The sequence below is a fragment of the Perca flavescens genome, chromosome 20 (assembly GCF_004354835.1).
Source record: "Perca flavescens isolate YP-PL-M2 chromosome 20, PFLA_1.0, whole genome shotgun sequence".
Taxonomy (NCBI): Eukaryota; Metazoa; Chordata; class Actinopteri; order Perciformes; family Percidae; genus Perca; species Perca flavescens.
The window spans coordinates 15,774,797-15,800,878 of NC_041350.1; the positions used below are offsets into that span (position 1 = coordinate 15,774,797).

At 41.7% G+C, this 26,082-nt stretch overlaps 2 protein-coding genes across 7 annotated transcripts in view; one reads left to right on the forward strand and one right to left on the reverse strand.

Annotated features, from left to right (window-relative positions):
* Positions 1-288: 288 nt before the first annotated feature.
* Positions 289-20,532, reverse strand: rtn1a (reticulon 1a). Of its 3 annotated transcripts, XM_028566771.1 has the most exons (9): positions 20,037-20,532; positions 12,250-12,957; positions 10,956-11,642; positions 3,030-3,237; positions 2,784-2,922; positions 2,458-2,527; positions 2,020-2,066; positions 1,869-1,927; positions 289-1,151 (listed from the first exon to the last, which is right to left on the reverse strand). In XM_028566771.1, the coding sequence occupies exons 1-9, from the start codon at positions 20,257-20,259 to the stop codon at positions 1,109-1,111; spliced, it is 2,184 nt and encodes a 727-aa protein (XP_028422572.1). In that variant the 5' UTR covers positions 20,260-20,532; the 3' UTR covers positions 289-1,108. The 3 variants fall into 3 exon arrangements, with proteins under 3 accessions (XP_028422572.1, XP_028422573.1, XP_028422574.1); XM_028566772.1 differs by lacking the exons at positions 10,956-11,642; positions 12,250-12,957; positions 20,037-20,532 and adding an exon at positions 8,338-8,643; XM_028566773.1 differs by lacking the exons at positions 10,956-11,642; positions 12,250-12,957; positions 20,037-20,532 and adding an exon at positions 5,046-5,131 and having other exon boundaries at positions 297-1,151.
* A 382-nt stretch (positions 20,533-20,914) lies between these two features.
* lrrc9 (leucine rich repeat containing 9) overlaps positions 20,915-26,082 on the forward strand; it is a 20,181-nt gene continuing 15,013 nt past the window's right edge. For 3 of the 4 annotated variants that reach the window (XM_028566768.1, XM_028566767.1, XM_028566770.1), the window contains exons 1-11: positions 20,915-21,418; positions 21,731-21,949; positions 22,277-22,417; positions 22,677-22,740; positions 22,844-22,914; positions 23,758-23,940; positions 24,455-24,610; positions 24,740-24,948; positions 25,104-25,235; positions 25,351-25,530; positions 25,678-25,795. In XM_028566768.1, the coding sequence (XP_028422569.1) occupies positions 21,362-21,418; positions 21,731-21,949; positions 22,277-22,417; positions 22,677-22,740; positions 22,844-22,914; positions 23,758-23,940; positions 24,455-24,610; positions 24,740-24,948; positions 25,104-25,235; positions 25,351-25,530; positions 25,678-25,795 (1,530 nt within the window). In that variant the 5' untranslated portion in view covers positions 20,915-21,361. The remainder of the gene's footprint in view (positions 21,419-21,730; positions 21,950-22,276; positions 22,418-22,676; positions 22,741-22,843; positions 22,915-23,757; positions 23,941-24,454; positions 24,611-24,739; positions 24,949-25,103; positions 25,236-25,350; positions 25,531-25,677; positions 25,796-26,082) is intronic. The other variant, XM_028566769.1, reaches the window with a different exon arrangement.

Consider the following 26,082-nt stretch of genomic DNA (forward strand, 5'->3'; position numbering starts at 1 on the left):
GTGTCAATCAGTCTTCATTCAAACAGTCTCATTGTGACCCAAGAGTCAAGTTAAATATATCACCGCAACACACACTCGCACACACACACTCACACTCGCACTAAACTCCTACTACCAGATGAGAGGTCTGTCTGTGCCAGAATTCAGTGGCTTGTATTTATAGCTCATCATTCCAGGTCTCCCATCTAAAGTTTTGTCACGTCCAACTTAGCTGTGGTGTCACACACAAACTCATCTTCACTCACTTGAAGTTGTCTTATGAATAGCAAAACTCATCAGTAAAGTGGCTGAGGAGATGTTATACATCAAGGTACATTTATTTTTCTTATTCTTGTAATTAAATACATAGTTAAGTGCAAATAGTTAAAGAGTCCAGGGTCTAAATAACTACAGAGTATAGTTGAACATAGTACAAAGTTGGACAGTTATTCAAACAAGCTAAATATCACCAGATACTCCTTGTCTTCATAGTAGTTGTACAACAGTACCTAAAACATGAGCGTGTGTATTGTTCCTTATGGTTATACAAAAGCAAAAACCCTACAATTACCACATCTAAGACGCATATTGTTAAATTATGTTGTGCTTGGAAACACCAAAAGGAAATATTTTTTGCTATGTATATATATTGACATATACTGAGAGAAGCCCTGTCTGCTAACTCAGAAACATGAAGCAGTATTTAACATTGGCAGCAGAGCACGTCTGTGGGCATTTAGCTTTTTTGTGCCAAACCATACGGTTTGTGGTTTGCACTGCAAAGCGAAAAAGTAGCTTGATTTAAAAACTGCACAAAAGTTCAAATATTTACCCAAGGCTCGACTTCATGCACTTTAATAATAAGCAACACAAAAAAGTCAGTTTTCTTTTTTTGTTTTGGAGTTGTGTACTTGTCTACCTAGAATCAGGATTATGTACGTACGTGTGACTGTGTTAGTGTTTAAACTGCTATAGACAGGGTGAAGGTTTCTCCAGTGGATGCATTAAGAGAACACCAAGATGACATAGCACTATGCCCCACAGATGACGACCAGGCTCTTCAACAGTGACCAAGCTGCCTGACTATGAGCTGGACTGGACTGTCAGCTTCACAGTGATACAGACATGTCTACTCCTCCTTCCTCTTGGCCCCAGGGATCTTCGCTTGGATCCTGTACAGAGAAAACAGGCTTTAATACCACGTGTCAAACAAGGTATTTATTCTAGATCAAGTTGTGGTTATTCTGCTTCATTTTAAACCATCTGCTCTCTTTTTATGGCAGTACATAGAACTGACTGTCAAGTTTGACTAAAATTGGCAAATTGATAGTGGTCAGTCCAAAAAACTGCAGGCAGACATTTTGGCAGCAATTAACCCTTTAGAAACCCATAAACTTCACTCTTGAATTTAGTTAACACAGCGCTTATGAATATAGACTAGTCATTTTCAGTCAATTACATAGACCAGCTGATCCACTATGCACCATGTGCAACATGCAAGCATCTGTGGCCTTTTTTATTTATCTTAAACAGACTTGATAGTCCAAACTGTTTTTTCAAGATGTGAATGAAGCTTGCAATTTGGAAGGTTTGCTGAGCACAAATGCTCTTTTCAGGAATGCCCTGCGTACACACAAACGCCTGCAAGCTGCCCAGTGCAACTGCATTCTTATCTGCAGGCCACTGGGCAGAGGAGTAAGGGTTAAGTACCTTGCACAAGGGCACATCAGTGCCTCTAATCAAGGTACAGTGAGTGCTGCTCTTGTAATTGTTTGCTTCAGACTCCTCACTGTATTTGCGAACAGGGTGCACTGCTTGATTTCCTCTAGTGTGGCTCGGTGCTCAGACTTGGTGCTTGCAGCTTCATTTATTTGTAAAATAATACTCACTTTCCCACCACAGAGTTGACCTGGGTCCGTATTAGTCCCACATACTGATCAATCTGTGCCTGTAAACAAAAGGAAATTGACAGGTGTAAATACCGGACAACATTTTATCATCCAGGGTTGACTTGAGGTATCATGAAGCTCAAATTCCTACCTGATGTTTCTCATAGACCACAGGCATGGTGAACATGGAGACCACAGCTGTAGAGGCATGGAGAGAGTAATGGTTAATGTTCAAGTGTTCTGACCTACAGTGGGAATATGTTCAAACAGGAACACGTGTGCCAGCAGGGCCCCCGGCACACCCAAACACTTATCTAAGGTAAACTAGAAAAGAAATCGGATAATGTACACATTCAACAGTAAACATGTCCGATAAATGATTATTGATATATTGGTTCTCGCATAGTGATAAGGACATGCTGCACTTCTCATTAATGACACATGATGTAATACAGCTTTGTTATATTTATTCAAGTTCTCTGAAGATTATTGAACTTCTGACATGCACAAGACAAAAACACTAAGTGTGTGTGAGTCAACAGCAGTGCTTGGAAGTTTGTTGAGACATAGTGAGTCTGGATGACCTCACCTAGGATGAGCAGTGTCAGGCCGTTGAAGAGAGCACCCACGTAGGTCAGCAGCCACATCAAAACAGCAAACTGAAACACAGACAGACATGACATTTTGTAATCTTTGTAACCTGCATGTCTGACAGTATATACACATACTATCAGATTGTTTTGCTGTCTGTGTTCTTAGTTTTATGACTGGAGTCAAAAAGTCCCTGTAGAGGCCCCCGAGAAGCAGAGCTGATCTAACGCTGTACCTGAAGGTGGTGCAGTTTGAAGTAACTTGACAGATATTGTCATCCCTGGCTAGCGATGCTAAAAGGCAACAAGCGAGTTTGAGGCAAACCTTCAAAGAGTCGATCAGGTCTTGTACGAGGAACAGCCTGCGGAGCTCCTTCATACAGGTGTTGGTATACAGCAGGATTTTGTCGGCATATTTACTAATCTGGTCCTGGGAAAGAGCAATTTCGATCTCCAGGTAGGCTCTGGTAACAAATACAGGTTCAGAAACATAGACAATACCTTTCAGTGAGTAAATGCTGTACACCTTTTTATTAAGATCCATAATTGAACAATCTTCTATTGTACTCACTTGAAAGGATGTCCTTCATCGGTCTTCTGCACAGCCTGCAGCACAGACTTGTAGATCCTGAAGCTGATGGTAGCAGAGAGGGCTGCCAAGGCTAAGTAGGCGCCGACGCTGACCACGCTGAACTGGGTCAGGGAGAAGAGGAGCAGAAGCACGCTGCTGAACACGGCCCCCGACTGCTTCACATTCCTCCAGTAGAGCAGGTCAATCGCTGGAAGGGAAGGAACAAGGACAAACAGGGTAAGGACCCACAACCAGCATGATCTGACCTCGCTCTTTGACATGCAGGCCTGGGCATCTACAGATGTATCCGTTCCAAAGTGGATTAGGCTGCTGCGCGCTACACACCACACATCTGGGTCAAATATCTGGAAGCTGTTCACAACCCAAAGTCCTCAGAGATCCTCGGCTGTCACGTGATCCTGTTTTAACCCAGCTTTCTAACCTAGCTTTTCATTACTGTAGGTTAGAGTGAGCTGTAAGGTGGCGTGAAGGTGTCGAACGATTTGTCAGTTCAGTTTCTTTACTCCTATATATATATATCTATATATAGAGCAACCTTTAAAGAAGATAATAGCTGACTCTTACTTGTCCAGCAAGTGTCTCAGTCTGTGTTGCCACACTATATACTATCCTATTTACATCTGACGTGTACTTGACGCCAGTAGCATCTGGTCTGGTCTCATACGTATACAAACATACAGTACGTGCATCCAGCCAGAGGGAACGGTCGGTATAACACGGAACAGAACCGCATTAATGATTGACCTACAGCTTGGCGAAGGCAGGAGCAGAAATAGAAGCCCTATCAGCAGTTTGCAGATAACGATTCAATGTGACCTGGCCAGACAAGCAGCTCTGTGGTCAGTGATGAAGGATGACAATGCTTCAATGCAGTGTCTCATTAATGCAGCGAAGCACCGCATTTCCTCCAAACAGTATCACTTATAAACGAGTTGGAATATATACAACATGGATGCAGGCGCTCTTGCTACACCATTTTTATTCTAACATTTTCTCACTTCTTTGGGTGGTGGGGCCTGTAATTCAAAGCCACTAGCAAAGATGAGAGAGAGAAGCAATAACTGAGGATTAGCCCAGTGTACCATTACAGCTGATACGGTCCTCCTCTGGCAGTCGTCTGTGTCGGCTGGAAACATGGGCTTGTTTCCATGAGAACTGTCGGCTGCTTGTTTCACCTCTGCTGAACCAGCTGCCTCCACCACTGCATGTCTAACAGCACTACCAGGGTTTACCATTCATCTGTTGCTACGGACACCTGGAAATTCTTCATGGCACCAAGGGAGGCAAGCAGAACCAATATATTAATGTAAACTTTTGTGCCCGTGAGAGAATCTGTCTCCTGGGTGTCTTACTCTTCCTCTCTGAGCTGTCCGCCTGCCTGCCTGCTCTAATTTTAGCCGTGGAGCTGTGAGCAGCATAGTGATGACGGCCATCTTTACTCCACTAAAAGGCATCCTTGGATGCCAAAAAGGCAGACTAAACCTGGGTGGCAAAAGAACAGACATTGTAACTAAGTGATTCTCTGCTACCCACAACCCTCTTATACTGTAAAATAAAATGTATAATCTGTCTTTTCTTTGTCTTTGTATTTGTTATTTCCTATCAGTAACTAATAGTGATTTAGAGTACCTATCTGCCCCCCGCGCTCCCACTATCAAATCAAAGACACTACTCATTCAGATTCAGTGGGAACAGGATCCATGTGCCCTAGCTGCTGTACATGCACCACTCCCCACAGAAGCCATTGTTGCTGCAACCACTGACAAACCAACGGCATGTGGCTACTATTTTGCATTGAGATGCTTACATACACACACACAAACAGGCACAGGTAGCACATACAGCAGCTGTAACAACCCACAGACACATCAACAACAGACAGCTCTGCTAGAGACAGGTGTTGACCGGCGACAGCGACTGTGCCTTGTGATGTGCTGCACAGACTGCACGCAGACCGAAAAAGCTTTAGCTAGTGCAGTAGAATCATGTACTGACCTGCGGCTCCCATGGCTGAACAGGGAAAGAAGCAGCTGCTTCATCCACGGACAAAAGGAGAGCACTGAAGGGGGAGTACCCCCTGCACAGGAGGGGAGGGGCCACAGGCACACCAGCAAATCAGCATCCGCCTGCGCAGGGGAACTGTGGAAGGGAGGGGGGGACGCAACTATGGGGTGCGGTTGCCAAAGAATCACATTGCAATCCAGCACACATACATGCACTCTTTCTCTCTCTGTGAGCTCTTTTATGCTCAGGCTTGTAACGCAAGAAAGGCTGCCAAGCAGCGACTAAAATAAGACAGTTCATCAAAATGGAAAATGAAACCAGAGTCCTTTTTTTATGTTTGTCATATGACTTCAGTAGCCAAAGATAAGACAACTAGCGTAGCATTGCACGCTAATAAACAGCACAGACTGTTGCCATATTCTACTTCTCCATTAAAATGGTTCAGTGGCAAGGATCTGCTGAGCACCTGCCTGATGCAGTTCCCATAGTTACTGTGCTCCATTTTCTCTCCACCACTCAACTGAGAGATGGAGAGAGGGAGGAAGGGAGGGGTCGAAAGTGGAAGGGAGAAGAAAGAGAGAGAGGGAGGGAAGGAGGGGAAAGAGCCTTCCTTTGGGAACAGAGAGAGATTCATTTGCTCCGAATCTGGGGGATCAGCAGCACATGGTGTCTACACCCCGCCACATAAAGACAGCCTCCCCCTTTATAGTGGAGCACAAAAGGACAATAGCAGGTTTAACACGAGGCCAGTTAGTTGTCAAGTCTGTCAAGAAAATGAGAAAGACAGTGTGTGTACAAAGGGTTTGAAGATTGTTAACCGTCACATTACAAATTAGAGTCTGATTTCTAACAGATTAAAAGAATAAAAATGCATTTTTATATGGTGCAGCTTGTTTACACTAGATGAGTTTCGGGGGATGTTATAATATGTTGTTTACATTTGATTTAAACTTGATATTTATATTAAGGCATGCACCAAATATATACAATATAGTTAGTTTTTGACAGTAGCAAAAACTGAACTGCATGGGTGACAGTTAAATGTAAGACGCGCAGAACGTTGAACCAGAGCACAGAGGAAGTACGAACGCCGAGCTCTTCTCTGTTGATATGACTCTTGCCCCTGACATTCAACACGTACACTGAAAAAATCAGAGCAAATGATTAACACGAGTGACAATAATATAATTCCCCCTCCTCCTTTTCTGTAGTGAAACTAGTTTAGCCTGGCCTCATTAAATCACTGAAGATATCCTTGTGGCCTCAAACAAGCCATCAGTCAGACAGAGCAAACATGCAAACGGACTTCTGTTGCCAACAGCTGAGATTCAGGGCTTGAGTTTCAGACTTGGAACTTGAATTTGGGGATGATAAGTGTCATGTTGATTATGAATATCAGATTTATAGGCCAAGGTATAGTTCTGATCATTTGATATACGATGGGATGAGTTGCTAACTTGACGCATGGACATGTGCTAGAGCTAGTGTAGACGGAGATATCTCAGCAATCAGACAGCTTGTCTAACAGAAATGACAAATGGGGCCAGTTAACCAAAACATTTTAAGCCATCCAATCACCTTTAATGTATTTCTAAAGTTTGATTCTTCTCTCAGACCTCTCTATATCATTGAATTTATTTGAATAGATTTATCAATCAATATCACTGCAGTAAAACAAATCAAACCTATTCTTTTCTTTCTGAACTATCTCAAAGTTGGATCGTCAAAGCAAACTTCTACCACATAAAAATCAAATTAGGATTTGAAACAACCAGCAAGTTAAATTGTAGTTTTCTTAATGCACAAAGTTGTCGACACAACTAAATCTGCAACATACCACAGCAGAGTATGTAGGTTTTGACCTATGTTTATGTATTTGAGAAACAACACATAAAATATGGTAAAACTTGTTTTGTAGCTGCCATATTTATTCAGTAAAACGTATTCTTCATCTTGTTATCGGTGGGGTTTTGTGACATATGTCATGCAGTATATTTAAGAATACAGATTGATAAAGGAAGCCACTTGATTAGGAAACATTAATCACGTGTACACAGAAGATGGGTTTTGAGCATGCATTAGAAAACTTGGCTGTTGTGTGTCATCAGGGTTGTTTGAACAAATCATGCACAACTCTGAAGTTTTGGATATGTCTGCATCATTGTTTGATAATTCTTTAGTAGCTTATGGGCAGTGAGTCAGTACTGTGCATGTCCAAAGAGAATGACTAAACATAAAAATGGCTACAGCTTCAGGGGGATGTGCAAACATCCAACTGCAGAAAATACATCTGCTCAGTTACATCCTTTGCTGTGCTATCAGCTTAATTCAACGTGTTCCTAATTGTCGACAGATCCCATCAGATAGGATATCATGTAACAGTCTTGGCCAAGTTGAACGGACAATGACTCAGTAGAATGATGACAAATGGGGGTTTGTCATCAAGGTTATTTTTACAAAGCTGTACATCCACAATCAGTGACTGTTGCAGTCTATTGGGATACAATAAGCAGACCATTCTCATGCATTTACACTGCTGAGCTAATCCTAAAAACAATGGCAGATAATAAACCACAACCAGTGTGGAGAAAGGGACGCCATTTTCTCTCTTGGCCCCTTCTACGAGCCCTCCATGCTATGGAAACAGACAGACGGAGGATGCTCAGCTCCGGCCCAGTCTCTGCAAGGTGTCATGGCAGCTGAGGAGATAGGGCTGATGTAATCAGGATGGGTGTGCCCTGGTTACCATGGAGACAGTCTGTCAATGCCGTCCGGATACTCTGGCTGCCTCGTTACACAAAAACAGAGCATACGCCATAAAAAAATAGCTCCCGTGCACGGTTGCAAAGTGGGGAGGGTGATGACAATGACACGCCTTAGTCCACAACACTGGCATCCATATTAACATGCACCCAAAACAGATGGCTCTCAGCACACTGGTGTGTGTGTATACACCTATTGTCCAAAACACCCACCAGCGTCTCTCGTCCCCTCTTCTCTTAATTTTTTTTCTTTTATTGGGGACACACATGCAGCATAAAGGATCTGTCATTGGGGCGTGTGTGAAAGGAGGCGCAGGTAAACAATGCTGTTTTATCCCCCAACGCTCGACAAATACAGTTAGATGATAAATGTGCACATGCAAAGCACACATATACACATTAAAAAATACACACCTACAGTGTCATAAATAGTTAACCTACATGCAGAGCTTACAGTCCCTCTCTCATAGCCACAAAACACAGACAGACTGATGAGTATATTACAGTAAACACATCAGTACCCTGGCCCTTCCAGCCGCTCCAGGAGCTTTCCTTCTTGGTAACGTCTGCAGTGGCCTGCATGCTGGTGATCAGTTATGTCCCTGTTCTCTTTCTCTTTTTCTCTTGGTCTATGGTCTCCGTTTTCTTCTTTGTCTCCCTCTTCTGTAGCACCGACTCACTCACTCATCCCAGAAAGGCATGAATGGTTGAAAAAAAGGATACGGGAGATAGGCTGAGATGACAGGGAGGGAGGGAGGAAAGGTTTTCAAGGTGCTGCCGACTCGCGGAGCTCACAGACTGATGCTGTGGAGCAGCACTGGCTAGAACAGAAGGAGCGGGGAATATGTGTGTGTGTGTGTGCGTGCGTGCTGGGGGAGGGGAAGGGGGTTCAAATTGTAAAACGCCACACCACCGCAGCAAACCAACCATGCAATGATTAAGAGCCTCGGGGGGTTAGAGGGTGGGTGGTGATCATTGGAGACTGAGCTTTTTTTTTTTTAAATGGAAGGTACAGTAGCTTTCACAATAAAAGCTCTAACAGAGCATCACAACAGACTGGTGATAGTTGGGGTACAAGCTGTGTTAGGGTTATCCCACATATGCTTGTCATATACATTCAAGCATTTCACTCTGGCTTCCCTTGTTAGATTTTTTTGTGTGTTAACAGGACCATATTTATTGGTGCAATGATAATATTGGCTACAAATATAGCATGTTACCACATTCTGTGCAGCCTGTAAGAAGAACTGTAATCACTTTAATAGTCAGATGTAATGTTGCACACCAGACAGGGTGCAATAGCAATGTTTCCTGAAGGTTGAAAGTAGCTGGACTTGAGGCCATGTTGATAAAATATGGCAAACATCCAGGTCCGTTGTTCTTTATTTGCACAGAACAATATTTAAGGTTGTAGCCAGAGATTGAAATAGCTGTTTCCACTATGACTCACTGATAATTGAAGAGGCAAAGTGCTTGTACTTTAATAATTCATAACAAGAGACACCTTGCATTACAGCACAATGTGCCCTCAGGATGTTTATGTGTTTGTGATTTATGTCTTCCTCCTTATTTGTAATGCAAATGGACCTGTGAAGAGACCTTGGACTGAAAAACCAATATAGGATGCTTAAAAAAGAAGTGCAAAATGAAACAGCACAGTCACTGTGTTGTCACCACTGAGCAGAAAACGATTCCACTATAGTTTACATCATTTATTAATCCAATCATCAAAGCCATTAGTCCGTTCCCCTCTGTCCTCGCCCCTGCGGGCAGCCACACCTCACACCTTCTGCTCACTGCAGCCATGACAGGATTCAATGCCAATACCAACTGGATAGGTAAAAAAAAACTGAATTTCCTGAACTAGACTGAACACACTCCCCCATTCCTGTTGCTATGGCAACTGACGTGCACCGACTGATAAAAACAATATCTGCTGGTATACAACATAGCAGCATTTACAAAGGTGCACTGTGCCCTCTAGTGGTGGAAAAAAAATACACGTGACCTGGTTTTTAGCATTTCCAGAACCTTCTTACAGTCCAAGGAAAACAAAGCAAGGACAACCTCTTTTATTTACTTTGTTATACATTTCAAATTTGTAACTGACTCAATCATCACATTCTGCTGGACCAGGGTGCATCAGTAGCTGTAAGTTTCAGGAAACTAAAGCCAAACAGCATGCATTAGGACATGATATTTCCTGGCTCTGTAACTGTGAAATTCAAGATGAAGCCTTTAAAGCCCTTAAGTATGAATGTGCCCCAGTTTTGACATCCTAGGATTATGTAAACCCACTGTATACAAGGACAGAGAGAACAACCAATGAATGTGTACTTTAGACAGCATTAACTCCTGCTGACTGCGATTGGCATGTCTGACCTATCTAGGCACAGAGTGATGTAGCAAGATGCTGAAAGAGTTTAATAATCAACATCTGCAATTCTGTAATTTTTGTAGAGAGCTATTTTGGTGGTGTGGCTGTTAAGTTTTAGTCATAAATTTAGTCATAAATGTGAATCAATGTATCCCCACTCTGCTTTTTTTCTCAAATGTACCACCAGGGGGAGCAGACTTCAGGAAAACACTTGCGGCCCCCACCCCCACCCCGGCACAGACACACACTCAGCAATGGAACATCCCATCTCTCTCAGCAATCCTGTTTACTTTCCCGGCCTTTTCAACAAAACAGTCAAAGCACACCATACCAGGAGGTAAACAAACACACACACACACACACGTACTGCGTCTGTGATTTGATTAGAAATAAGCGCTTAGTAATTTTCAAACTGTTTTAATCTCTAGCTATGATGGGTAAGATTTATACACATACATGCAGACATGATAGCGCTTTCATTCAGGCATGAAGACACATCAGCACATATAACACAACACTACCTGTTCCACAAGCTGACAGCACTATTTCTGGAAAGCCAGTACTCAAGATAGCAGTTTATAAGCCGAGGTGAAACCGCTGCAACAATGAAAAGATTACAGACATGTTTTGTGAAAATCTAGTACTCCGCAGAGAGGCAGTAACAATGTATATTCTTACATTTGTGAGCAGGGATGAAAAATTACTCCTTTAGAAAACATCACATTCTGGGCAAAAGAGAAAAACAAGATTTTTAAGACTGACCTTTTTGCTTATCAAAGCCCTGCAGGATGGTTGAGGCGGCAGGTTTTCCCAGATCTCCTTTGCCCTCATTGGTGTGCTTGTGCATGTCGTCCTGGTGGGGCCTCTCTGATCGCACCTCGGGGGGCACGGCAGCAGTGGGTGGTTTGGGCTTGCTGGGGCGATCCTCCTCTGTTTTCACTGGGGTCTTGACCTTTTCTGTGATCAGGGGCTCGGCTGGCATTGCCTCAGCCGTACTGCGGGGAGGGGTGGCACTGGGAACCAGGGGAGAAGGAGGGCTGACTCCCTGTTTGGGGCCACTGAAGCCCTGCTCTCTCTTTGGGCTCTCTTCAGACGCAGACTCAATGAAGAGATCACTGTCAAGCTCTGCCTCTCTCTCCTCCCTCAGAATGCTGTAGGCTGTGGGTGGAGCATGGTTGCCTGCTAGGCCGAAACCACCCTTGGCGACTGGGGGATTGTCAAAGGGGTTGTTAGGCTGGCTGGAAGTGCCCTTGCTTTTAGGCGGCTGGGCAAATGGGTTGCTAGTGGCCTTTGGAGGCTCCTCAGACACCAGCTCAATCTCTGAGTCTCCAGACTCTGCGCTGCTGCCATCTTGCTCCCTGCTGCCTGCCTTTGTGCTTGGACTGCTTTTGGAAGCTGCAGGCTTCACTGTGTCAGCCTTGAACATATCCTGGGAAGTGAATTCTTTTTCTGTTCAAAAAGAAATGCAGAAAATGCATTCATGTCTTCATTCACATTATAAATTCAGACATAAAGTATCTGCACATAAAACTTAAAGCTAGCCTATGTAACTTAAAAGAAGACATAACACAATCTTCTACATATCAAATGTTTATTCAATTCTCCTGTTACTGCCTTACTTGGTCTGGTATGACCAGTAGCTTATGGTGGATAATATTAACTAATGTTAACAAACTTATAGTTAGTTAGATAGTTATTGTTGTCATTACGGAGTCATTTTGCTTACTTTATGACTCTTCTAACAGTAGCAAAAGTAGACTTTTGCTACTGTTATGCTACATACAGTAGGCTAGCTTTAAAGACAAGTTCTGAAGTAGCACTGACTCTAATGTAGTGTAAGTATTTAATTCACTTCATTAGACAAAAACATACATTCCCATCTGGTTATTTTATCCATAAACAGTTTCTTAATTGATTTTTTCAGAAAATGTACTATAATATAATATATACTGGTATTGCAAAATTAAATACATATACTATGATGGGGGATGATATCTACATCACCAACGTCTATATCTGACCAAGTGACAGGTGTTTGAGTGTGTGCTGTGCCTACGTGTTGGTGAAGCATTGGGAGTGGAAGCAGGGCTGTCATCCTCTGGCTCTGATAGCGTCACAGTGGGAACCCCCTGTAAGCCCAAACTGAGGACGTTTTCACGCTCAGGCACGCTGACTGGAGGGGGATGTTGCAGCGGCTCATTTTTGACAGTTGGAGGCTGGGATTCGGTCAAGGTGATCTTCACCGGGCTGGCACTCTGTGGGGTGCCACCCAGGTTTCGGTAGGAGCGGTAGTCTGACAGCTCTTCATCAGATGGCTCCTCCACGTACGGGAAGGAGTGGGAGCCCAGTGCTGGACCTAGGTTTTCCTCTTCCTCCTCCTCATCCTCATCTCTTCCATGGTTTTTATCCATGTAGCTGACCAATGAGTCATGACCAGTTGAGCCTGTGTCCACCAGGCTGTGCTGGTCACGGCGCTCATCCCCATAGTTGATGTCCATGTAGTTGTAGGATTCTGCCTTATCTGAGCCAAACAGAGATTTTGGCATGTCATCAGCCAGGTCGGAAGTCATCTTGGTGTTGGAGCTGAAGCTGTAGGTGTCGCTGGAGAAGTGATCCAGGCCAGAGGAGGGCTTGGACGATTTCAGGTCGTCCGACAGGTAGGAAGCTTCTTGACCCGATGTGAAGCTCTGATTTGACATCAGGGAAGTGTAGACATCACCATCATCATTCATAGGCTTCCTAAACAGGCCGGACATGGGGTCATCTACAGAGATTGGCAGGAAGAGAAAGAACTGAAGCTTAGTGAGGTTACAGGAAACCAATAAGTAAGAATGAAAGCAGTCTCTGCGTAATACGATCAAATAAAATCAGCCTGTGCCTGAGCTGTTTGATTAATAAAAACATCCAGTTAAACAAGGCTATGCTTCAGCTGGCGCAGCCGCCAAGGGAGAGGGGCTGTGGCACTGTGAGGGCAACACAGTCAGAATGGGTGCTCGGCTGTGAAGATCAGTGAGGCAGCAGTAACAGAGGGTACTTGTACCCAGTGTGGGACAAAGGGGGATTGTTCAGACCCCAAAACAACTTGGTGCCACAACCGGTCTGTTCTAAATCATGCAGGCAAAGGGCTTTCTCTAGTCACATCTCTGCTCTGTAATCACTAATCCTGCATCTGCCCTAACAAATTAGTGTCATGAAAACAAATACACTCACAAACGATATGAACAATATACTGTATGTACCCTCTCCAAAATCTAAAAGGCTTAAGCTAGGCTACATTAGGTTGACAAGACTCTTCCGCGGTAAACGTATAAAATAAATACTTCAAACACAGCATGCTCACTGTAGTATTCAACACACACGCAATAATGAAATAATACTAATTACTGTGATATACAATTGTAGTGTTATTGCCATTTTCAATTCCAATTAAAAATGTAAAACCAAAATAAGTTAGCTGTGAATTTGTGTGTACCCTGCTGTAAAATATCACTCAACATACCACTGAATAATTTGTTACCGTGCTGCAGGGAACCATTAAGGATGCTCATATTACACATCACTTGAAAAACAACTGAACAGACTTGATATCAATGTTATTTCATACTTTTGAGGTCGGAAGTCATGGTCAAGCCAAGTATTCAGATTTTTTTACTTTTAATGTCTTTAAGTCCACCAACAAGCATGCATAGTCTCATTTTCATACACAAATACAAAAGCATAAACACAGAACCCACACACAAACGCACACTATACAGTGCCACACATCTGATGCTAATGCTTGATTCTTTTGTTGTGCTATGTACAAGTCAGAGTTTATACTTCCATGTACTGAGCTCCTCCTCCTGCTCTCTAGCCCGGCTTCTCCCAGGGCAGCGGTGGTGCTATAAATAGGTTAGGTCCAGCTGCTGGGCTGGATGAGGGGGGAAGATTTAAAATAGCAGCCTTAGGGTTAGCTCTGGAGGATGCAGACTGACTGACAGAAGACCCAACAGGTCAGGACGTCCCGTCCCTCCCTTCGCTTCCTCTAAAAAGCCCCACCACACTTCCCTTCTGCTGTCCTTCCTACTGCTGCTCCCTAAGTCATTAACAATACATCATACCGCAGTACAATGGCATAAACACTACACACCCATGCTAGGACATAGGGGGAGGGCTGACGTGACATGGAGGAAAAGCAAAGCAGGCCCACACTCTTGAGCTTGAGATTCGTTTGTATCTAATAGGCTCAAATGTCTTATAGATCAGCATCTTAACTACAGATGGATCCAAGCCGTATGCAACATGGATGGGCACAGCTGTTGAGCCAAGTTCAGTACAGTAACATGAATGCCCTTGATGTACTGCTAAAGCAAACCAATGTATAATCCTCTTAGTGTACTATTATTGTATAGGTCCCATCAGCCATCACCCTGGCAACACCATCATAATCTTGCACTCACTGATTCACTGTATAAATACCTACTGTGCCGATGTGGGAAGCACTCAGGGCTACTACAAACTGTGAAGACAGGGGATCTCCAGGGCTGTGAACTGCCAGTAATCCTGTTGACTGTAGGCAACACACCCCCTCTCTCTCTCTATCAACCCATTCTATGTACCAACACAGATAAACTCACCAGCAGTTGCATACGGCATCTGTAACAATAGAGACTGGTGCTTGTCTTTAACTGCCATGAGGGTAGCTGCTCTGGGCAGCAACTTGACAAAGTTGGTGTGTTGAGATTGAATCTGTTGATATATCGTAGCACCCAGACACTAGGGCAAAAAACCCACAAGGCTGAAACAAATGTTTTACTGCACTCTGATGGGATTGGACGTGACAACAGATGAATTCTCAGCTCACACTGTAGCCACACAACATAATCATGTCACTGAAAGCATGGTGCAGTTAAAGTCCTGGTGGATGTGCTGTGAAGGGGCAGTCCTTTTGTTGTCCTCTGTGCAGCCAGTGCAGCCCCGAAACTAATGCATCTTGACAATCTGTGCTATGCCAAGGCATAGGCTCCTAATTATCAGGCTACAGACAAAAACATGTGAGCGCAGACGATATCAAAAGAGCCGGAGTTGCAAAATGAATATTACCACTTTGAAATTAAGGGTTTACTGAGCTGCATGTGGGATTCAGTGCGCAGCAGGGTTTACTCCCTTGAAGACACTTAATGTTTCACTGCAGTTATTCAATGTGGAATAAAACAAATAAATAAACTAATGTGATAACATAAAGTGATTTAAAAATCTAAATGTTCACGCAAACAGCTTGTTTGATTTGGGTGTTGTCTCACTTTTTGCAGCCAGTGCAAAGACAGAAGAGATGCAGCTGACTTTCAAAGGAACTATCTCTGTCAGTCTGTGTCGTCCAAGCACCCAAGTACATCAGTAGTTCAGGTTTACTTTCAAATATCTGTTAATCCAGTGCACTGTAATGATTCCATTACTCTGTCGTGACCCTCTCGACCTTAGTGTTACCTTTCAGGAGTTCGCTTTCACTCCATGACCTTCTAGAAAGCAATCCATCAAGACTGTGCCCTTGTTTCAAAGCCATCTGTGTCTTTAACGTTAAATAATATCCTGCGGCTTTATTACTTGAGGTATAAATTGTCCTGTTTACTTGGAACTGCACAGGTTTAGAAAGATAAAAACAGAAATTGATTTTGTAAGCATAAATTGGCTATGCACATATTATGAAACATTTAAATTAACCATTTATACTACTTGGAGAAAGCCTGGGAGATGAGAAAAAACACCCTTTATCAGCACAGATTATAGGCTTGCCTCGTAGTATTTATTTTCTTTCTCCTGTTCTTTGGTGTACAATTTATTTATACATGTTCACATAAATATGTAATCTGAAAGTACATAGAAGTACATATTATATGTTCTATGGGGAGTGGTATAATATTAGATTCCTATATCAAGTCCCTTACTTATTTGAAGTATCTGACGCACCACTCCGACTGTTAATGGTCTCTGGGTTTAAAAGCTTTGGTTATGACGTTTGTGTTCATAATGTATTGATTACAATGTTCTTGGCTGAACAAATACATGAATAGTAGGGACCAACTATCCCACTTTAAAGAAGAAGGGAGAGCACAAAGACAGTCTATACTAAGAGCTGAGGTACAACAAAACTACTAGCAGGGCTCGATAGGAGAACAGCTGTGCTGAGGGATTCAGCTGCCCTGAGCTGCATTGATCCAAGACAATGAGGACCCACAATTACTGTAAGAAACATCAGTGTATCCACCATTCTTAAAAAATCACTAAAGGCCACACAGGACAAACGTTGTTCCAGCAGCCTTTGTCATAGATAAATCAATGTAGAGGCAGTTTAAATAAAAGCTAATCTGTCTAATTCTGAAGCTGAGGTACGTACAGTACTTGTCTTCTGTACTGTATTGATCGTACTTTTCTTGCTTGGATAGAGCTTTATGGATGAATGGAGAGGATGTGGGAGGATCCATACTGAATGTCTGGAAGCTGTCTGCTTTGGGTCAAAGCTGTCAATTCAGTAGGACTTTGGATTGGCATTTCACTTTTATTGTACAGACAGAATTTGGCATTTAAGTGTACAGATGCAGGCAGGAAGGCATGCATGCCTATAAGCTACAATAACCAACACAAAAAAATTAGATGGACTACACTGTTTAAAAGCATCTCTGCTGATAGTAGCCCTAATCCCCTGAGCTGTTTTGCAATACTGTGCTCAGGGATTACTCTGTGCCCACAGGCTACAGAGCTAGACTGAGGCAGTGAGATCGTTAACTTAGCATCAAATTTCACTTACTGGCTTTTAAATGTTTTCAAGGTAAACATAGGGGATCAAAAGAAAGAAATTATGATTTATTGATATAATGATAGCAGTAATGCTAATGTTATTGTCCCCTGCAGTGGAGCTTTTTGGGCAGGGTCTGTCATGCTTTTATCTGTCCTTTTATAACTCAGCATTAGCTAATTGCTCCTGGAGAAAGATGAAGATAAATGAGATTGGAAACCTGGCAGGTAACACATGGCATGAGCACTCTAAATCATTCTGGAAAGCAGACACGTGCATTTTGTACAACCTTTAAGCCTTATTTAATTATGTAAGATGTTGGACAACACATTTTTATCCGCAATAGCTAACTGTTGTACATGCAGACATTGGCTCACACCTGGGAGTTGCTCAGCTGACCACTGACATCTAAGTGCTTTTGTCAGAATCAGATATGGAATTAAAGGTATCCGTGAAGGAAAAGACATTTCTTTGTATTTCCCTGACATTCTGGCATTTTGAACGGCCTTCTCATCACAGCCTCGTCTCTCTTGCCATTAAGCCACTCTCCCCTCCTCCTCCAGCCCTCTATTATCTTGCATCTTTATCTTATCTGAAAAGACCTAGCACTGCTCGGCCTCCTGGGAACAGGAGCTAAAGGCACAAATGCACTGTGCTGGCTTATGCAGTCTAGCAAGTCCACGAAGTGTTTTCTCTATCGGACAGATATGAAAAGACCCAGGCAGACATATGCTGTCTCATCCTTGTCACTCATGATATGCTGAAACGGAGAAGGACTCGAGTCTAATCCACCTCTCAGGGACTGGATTGTGGGAGAACCTTTCTCATGACTGATGCACTTTGTCAGGACGTGATGAAGTTACCATTATAATGCACTATAAAGAGCTTGTTGGGGGGAGAGTGTCAAATAATGTATCACTGTTTGTGTACAATATGCACTTAGTTGTTTTCTTTTATGCCAGACAGCAGGAGAGGCTATTAGACACACCATTTGCTAAAAACAAACTGTGGGACTTTCACAGCACACTTAGACCTCGTCATCATGATGCAGCAATATCTTCCACAACTTTTTCATGCATCTTGAAACCTTCACAGGACTTTTGAGGATAAAAGAGGCTATACTGCACTGCACTCTGTGTGATCCAAGGTTCTGTCCTGTGGTAATTTAATACAGCTGAAATCAGCATTATTGGCGTCCTGCGGGTAGATCAACTGTTGTGAACAAAATTTAGGACAGCCATGGATCAATTACCTAGAGAGGCAATTCTAGACATCTTGAAGAGATACTATTTCACAGTTTGTACTGTTAAAAGGCCAAACTTCTTTTCTCCCTCAGTAATAAAAAAAATCTTTAAGTTTCCAAAACTATTATTTTGCGATTGTTGTTGGTAGTGAATGTCTTTGACAAAGATCAGAACAGACTATAACTTGTCTGGTCAAGAGGAAAATGTCCAGTCTGCCCTGCTGGATGTGATGAGATCTGCACTGTTCCCACCAAGAACATAAGTGACAGAGTAGATTATTTCACTGGTATGGGCACAGCTCAATGGGAGTCACAGCAATAAGAGACTGATATTCTTTCCATTTTTAGGACTCAAAACGTGTGTGTGTGTGTGTGTGTGTGTGTGTGTGTGTGTGTGTGTGTGTGTGTGTGTGTGTGTGTGTGTGTGTGTGTGTGTGTGTGTGTGTGTCTCACAAGTGGGAGCTTTTCTGGCACACTGTTATGAAAGTAGAGCCTATGTTTTGTTTTCTTTCTCTAGAAAGCGAGGCCAAACATTGACTAGCCAGTTCATCATGTCACTTTATATTTTACATGCAGTCTGCTTGAAAAGGAGCTAAACATTTTGCTTTTGTAAGTGATATAAATTTTGCAATGCCTTTTTCTTTCCAACTCTTTTAGCTCTGGATATTTAAGTTCTACTTTCATGCTAAATTATGTGCCTCAAACGATTAAAGTCTAATTTATGCATTCAATAATGCTCTTGTAGTTAATGGATATATAAGAAAGACAAAGTTTGTTTTCTTTTTTTTGGCTTTAGACGAGCAGTAGCGAAGAAGAGAAATGCCTGAGCTGCAAAGAGAGGAAACTAAGCGCCATTCTTTTTTAAAACATCATCTCATGAATTTTTCAGTGAATCCGTGAATGAAAGTACAGGGCTCTAGTTTTGCTAGGAAAGCGAATAGTGAACCCTGTTCCTTCAGAATTAAAAATAGCAGCATGAGACGAGCTTTGCTGAGGAGAGTGACGGACTTAGATCTGAGGTCTGCATGATGTTCCCACAAAAACCACTGCCTCCAGCCTTCAATAATATAACCATATCATCAACTATACCAAAAAAGGAATGTAGGAATCATGTCCTCATGCAGGCTACTTGTTAGAACAACATAAATAAATATATTTTGGTCAAGTCTCAATCAATTGATAAACTGTAAGATTTAATCATTTTCAACCAAGCCAGTGGTTAGGAAAGCTAGGGGGCTTACTTAGCCTTGTAATCTATTTATCATCCCTTTACCCCATCATATCAAAATGCAGGTATTGTATTATAGATAGGCTATAGGCCTACATGTGGGAGCTGGTACGTTCATAGGCCATTCAAAGTTCAACAGGTTAATGCATACTACATGATGCATCCCATCTTAATCCTCCCGACAGACTCTATTCAACCAAAGAACTGATTCGACTAGTGGAATGAGGCGTAATTGATGTTTCATAGAGCTATCGAAGGCTAAAGCTCTAACCAAATCTGAATGAATTTATTTTAGAAGATGTCTAATATTTTTCCCTTCAGCATCCCTGTTGTGACAACTGGTTTACCATCATCCTATGGAAGTTACTCTCTTGCATCTTTGTTTCTGTGTTTTCAAGCCCAGAAGTTTTTAACTCAGCCGACAGACAGGCCGTCTGTCTTAACGCTTAGCCTGTGACCAATGGACTTGGCTGCGTCTCTCTCGCTGTATTTACACCTATATACCGTTGTGGGTCTGTTAGCTAGCAAAATTAAACCTACTGTGGCTGAAATACTATAAATTGGTGTATATATCGAGACTGCGATTACGGTCGGCTTTACCTGTAGATGCAGTTTCCATAGCAACGGGAGGCCTTTTCCCGTCGTCCTGGAAAGGATGAAAATCTTGATCCAGGACGCCCGCCACCTCGCCGCCTCTCGGCTTAAATTCTTCACGTAGCTCGTCGAACCGGCTCTGTGTGTTACCAAACAGGCCGTTTCTCTCATAGTCATCCCCAAACCACCTCCCCTCCGAGCCTAGCTCCTCACCGGGCTGAGTAGACATGCTCTTTCCTGTTATCGGACAGAATACTAGCTACAAGGCTTCTCTTCTTCTCTACCGTATATACCGGGGCTGTGACTGTAAATGAACGGTGGCAACCCTTTGCGCTAGAATGGGTTACGGAGACAAACACACAACAAGGCAGCTCCTTGGCGTATGTCAACTGAGCCTTGGGGTCTGTAGACTCCACAGATGAGGCGGTACGGTCGGTCGGGGAGCAAGAGGAGAGGAGTGAGGTTGATTGTTTTAGTTCACTGCTCCAACGGTGACGTCATGGCATCCGCGAGGCTCAGTGTTGGCACTTTATTTGGGGAAGAGATAAATATGATTAGGGCATTTTCGGTGTATAAATATAGTCGACAAGTGTTTAACATTGACGGAGTAAGTGACAGCAAAATTATGCTTGGTGGTGTGATAAAACAGGCAGTGACTCTATGTAACATAAGCTAAGTCAGTGAAATTGGACGCATGGCCCAGTTAGCGGAATTTCTAAATCAATAATACTGAAGATGTTAAAAATAAAATAGCACGAATTTAAACTGTAACGTTTAATAAAAGTGCGCCTAAAAATAAAGCAAAAACAATTGTGTGTTTTATGGTTTTGTGAAAATGTATCTTGCAGTGTGGTGCCCTCGTGTGGTAGCTCGAAATATGATCAGGACCGCAAAAGTTTCAACATGGCTCCTTAGCAACCAGACGCTCCTCCCTGGACCTGGACACAGACTGATTGCCTAACGTTACTGAACTCAGATGGGCCACATAGTTTGTGTTTGAGTCCGCCGGTATCATGTAATTCGCCGTGGAAAATTGTGTTAATTTTGTCTGCCATGCAAGGGTTAATTTAAAATATTAATGTATCTTATTACTGCCATTCATGGCACTTAACTGGCGTGAGCGAACAGTTCCAACATCTGCGCCTATCGTTAGCTAGCTAGCTGGTAAGTTAGCATGAATGTGTGGCGACATTCAGTGTGTGTGTTACCGGACTAACCTCAGCTATCTGTTGCCATACTTACCCTTTCTGGCAGCATATATTCATTACAGACAAATTAAATACTTTGCTTAGCGTTTTCTTAGCTGCACTACATTTCAAGGCAGAAAAGTTATGATGCAGAGTGAGAAACAAAAACACCGAGGTGATGAGGAGGTGGTCAAAGAACTGGTGAGTATGAAATTCACATTCAATTGGCTCAAAATCATTGGTATCTAGGTTTATGTCCAGTTTTAATACTATACTTGTAACAGCTTCCAACACCTGATTCATCAAATGTTGCAATGCATCTCTCTCTCTCTCTCTCTCTCTCTCTCTCTCTCTCTCTCTCTCTCTCTCTTTCTTTCTCTCTCTCTCTCTCTCTCTCTCTCTATATATATATATATATATATATATATATATATATATATATATATATATATTATTTTCACCTTTTCATTTTTCTTTCCAAATTATGATTCACATGAATATTTTTCTCAACAGTGCATGGCCAATGGAGTGTCCTATGAAAAAATTGCACAAGAAGGAAGCAATGTCAGCTCCCTGGAGATCTTCTTCTCTGGTTTTCCCCGCATGGTTGGGCTTTCCTTCTTCCCAGGGCTCTGCGAGCTTACCATAGTGGGACAGAATATAAAACACATTGAAGGACTTGAGTGCTGTCCTCTGCTTCGGGAGCTCTGGGTAGTCCAGTGCCATCTGACAGTAAGTTTGTTATGCTGGTAATATTTCTATTAATCAGTGCTGGCACTGCTGAAAACAATAATAAAGTATGTAAGGCCTTGAATCACCACTATGTTTTTTGTTGGAAGTGATTGCAATTTATTGTTTTATTGCAGAGATTCTTAAACCTTACACACTGTTTACATGTTCTCCCCTCTGGCATCTAATAACAACAAATCTTGCATGCATGGACCACCATGTATTGATCACAACCCATAGTTTAAGCAAAAATAGTGTTCTGTATGAATTAATTGTACAAGATATATGCCATATATGTTAAACAATAATGTATCACATCTTATTTTGCAGGGAATATCAGGACTACAGAATTGTTCCCAACTAGAGAAACTCCACCTTTATGATAATCAGATCTGTGAAATAAAGAATTTAGAATTGCTGATCAACCTAGAAGTCTTGTGGCTCAACAACAACTGCATAACTCAGATACAGGTTTGAACTGTAAATTCTGAATCTATCTATCTATCTAGCTAGCTAGCTATCTAGCTAGCTATCTGAGGCATGTTTATAATACAACATTCTACAATGTGTTAACCTGTGTACTGTATTTCTGAAGATCTATTGATTTGTCTCACAAATGTGGCATTTTTACACAATTTAGCATATCAGTAATCATGACTGTACATGTTATGTCAAAGCAGCATGCTCCCATTATTGATCAGTTATCGGTTATGTGCTTTTTTTCCTACAGGGCTTGAACACGCTTCAAAATCTCAAAGAACTCAACCTTGCTGACAACAATATTGAAAAGATTGGTAGGTTTTTTTAGATACCTCTGTATTTTCTGTGCCAAATTTGATTTAGATTCCGTGAGCTGTTCGAAAAAGATAATCAAATCATTTTTTAACTTCTTTTCAGGGTATAGCCTTGATCCTAATGTCAGCCTTCAGAATCTTAATCTGTCCGGGAACAAGATCAACTCCTTTAAGGTAAGATTAAAAACAGAATATGCTTTTGAAATTTCTTCTGTAAAAAGTTTTCCTACTTATTGGTAAAATCCTTGGTCTGAAAAGGGCTATTCCAAATTCTTATGAAATGTCGTCGTCAGTTCAGATTTTCAATCAATTCTACAATGGGCTGGCTGCATAAAACCTTCAATGAGGTATTGGGCAGCATCATTTCAATTTATGTCATTCCGGATTCAATGATATACATTCATTCATCACAAAATAAATCTTAAAAGAGTATGTGGGGTTGTGTTAGTCAGTAGTACATTTAAGGCATATATACTGAGTTGTTCAAGGTCATTCTGACAAGTCTAGTTTTGATGTGATGATTAACACCTCGATCATATTCCTGCAATCCACCTTTTGTCCCAACCCAGCTTGGCTCTAAGGAATGCAATTTCTGTCATTTACTGCGCAGATTTCCCAGTATATTGCAACTACTGCGGAATCAAAGAAAAAGTCTTTGCTCCTTTATCATTACAATGTGACATTTCTTTTTAACTCTGACTCACTGCAGAGTATGGAGGGAAAAAACAACAAATGGCAATTTCCAAAAGAAGTGTTTGGTTTATTATTGCATCTGTCTAATATTTAAACTTCCAACAAGACTGGGGCTGCAGACAGTTCATTTAGCACTTTGCACAAATTTAATATAAATTTTTATCACTAGGTAGAAGTTGCCATAATACATCTGATTTGTATATGGAATGACTTTTGTGTACAGTAAAAACGGTAGTGTTTTTAGGGCACAACTTTGAGCCATAGAATAAAGATCAACCCTATTGATGAACTTGCCTGTGTGTTCTGTTGTTGTTGGTGTAACAGGAGCTGACTCTGCTCGCCCGCTTACCCCATCTGAGAGAACTGGCACTGAAAGACCCCACCTCAACCCCAAACCCAGTGTGTCTGCTGTGTAACTACGCCACACACATTCTTTACCACATGCCAGGCCTCCAGCGACTTGACACCTATGACGTCTCGAGCAAGCAAGTCAAGGAAGCAGCTGAGGTATTGAGAAGACCAGCAGGACCCCTGAGTTACACCAATTGTGCTCACCAGAGTCTCTGTTTGGCTCTTCAGAATTTCAAATGCTCTTGATTTATGTGTAATGCTAATGATTTAAGTTCCTATATATATATATATATATATATATATATATATATATATATATATATATATATATATATATATTATAGAATTACATGACATATCTTTTCTGTATTTGGTTGTTCTTCAGTGGAGTTACAAATCATATGTAAAACGAGTCAAATATTTAAATTCAAGACATAATTTCTTAATGCATTTCTTAAATTCAAAATTCTAGATGTCTTATGCATCACATATGCACATGTCCCTGTAGCTTGACATAAATTAAATGTGCTTGGAAACCTTATTGAAATATTGAGTAACAATATTAAGTAAAATGAGGTTTTGTAGATTTTAACAATTGCTGTCTATATAAAAAAGTATGTAATACTTTTGTTGCATCTATGCGTTTTGTTTGCCTTTTTGCCCCTGCAAGTCCACAGTAATGAAGAAAATGATGTACTACAACATGCGTGTACACACTGCTAAGAGGAACCTGGCAGAGATCCGGCTCAGTCTGATAGAGAGGAAGAAAACTATGTTACAGTTACCTGAAGAATGCATCAAAACTCTTAATCATGCCCTCAAAAGTGTATGTACAATCCTTGAAACCTTATTTAAAATTATTTTAGCAGCTGTATTTTTAGCTGTAATCTCCAGCTTCAGGTTGTTGTTATTATACACAGTTAAGAAAGCTGTTTTCATTTGGATGTATACCTAGCTTGAACGTGAGCTCTCCAAGGTGCCGGCTAGTTGTAAGAAGTCTGCCTGCACATTGGAGGACGAATCGACCCACCTGGTTGAAGGTTCAGTCGACAGAAGTGACCCGACCACAGACATCAGTCGCGATCCCGCCATGGAGCACAAAATACTCAGCAAGATTGAAGCACTGAGGGAGAGACTGCTGCAATGGACAAGGAGGCTGAATGAGTCTGTATATTTAAATAAAATACAAAGAAAATGTTACAGTGCTTATAGAATTCAGTCTCATACTGTACAGCACACTCTTCATTTTCTACATTCAAGTGTCTTATTAAAGAAACCATCCTAATGTCAAAAAATAATGTTCCTTTTACTGTATTCAGGATTGAAGCTTGGTATGTGCAGGATTTGATGCAAGCCACTAACACGATAGAATATACTGTCAAGTTTCTGTTGATGGAGCTAGAAAGTGTTGGAAATATTCGTTTGGAAGAAGGCTGCTCCACAGACCCTTGGCAAGTACTTGGTATTATTAAATACAATTGCAACCATCATAAAGTTTACAGTTACAGAGGAAAAAAATCAAAGGACACCCTCAACTTATAGTTTTTTATATTATGTACCCAACAGGTTTACTTCCTGTTGCGACCTCCTGCATTCCCGCTTCTCTCAATCAGACTTCAAGGTTCACAGCATCGCTGGGATTAAGGTCAACAGAGTTGTCCGCATCCACAACAGTGCTTTGAGGCTTCGCTTTGAGGACAAACTTCACACCCTTCAAACCAGCGAAGAGTCTGCTATGTCTTCACAGTAAGTTATACCACACTGTAGTGAAATGTGACCATAATTGAGTTTTTACCAATTATTTACAGACATTTTAACCTTACTATTGTCCTCATTGTAACAGAACCAGGACCATCCACTATAAGAATTTGTATCTAATTTAAACTTTTCAAGCAGGAATTACAGACGTCGGCTGGAGCACTTGTTCTACATAGCTGACCCTGAAAAAAATAGGGAGGAAGATATTTTGTGCATTCTAGAGGAAGGCTTCAAAACAACTGAACAGTATAAGGTGTGTGTGCTTCTGTCCACATCCCCACAACAGTCACAGTTGATTCCTCTGAGCATTGAGAGAAAAATTTAAGATAGTAAATCATGGATTAGTCTCTTCACTACTTTGTGTATGTAACACAATGAACATCATTTGCAAAAAGGAATTTCTATAAATGATGTTTGATTATTAAGCAGAATGCAATGAATAATAGGAGGGAAAAGTGAAGTGTGAAATTGTAACCTAGCTAGGAATGGTCCCCCTTTTATGAAAATGAAGAACTAGACATGAGTGCTATACAACAGAAC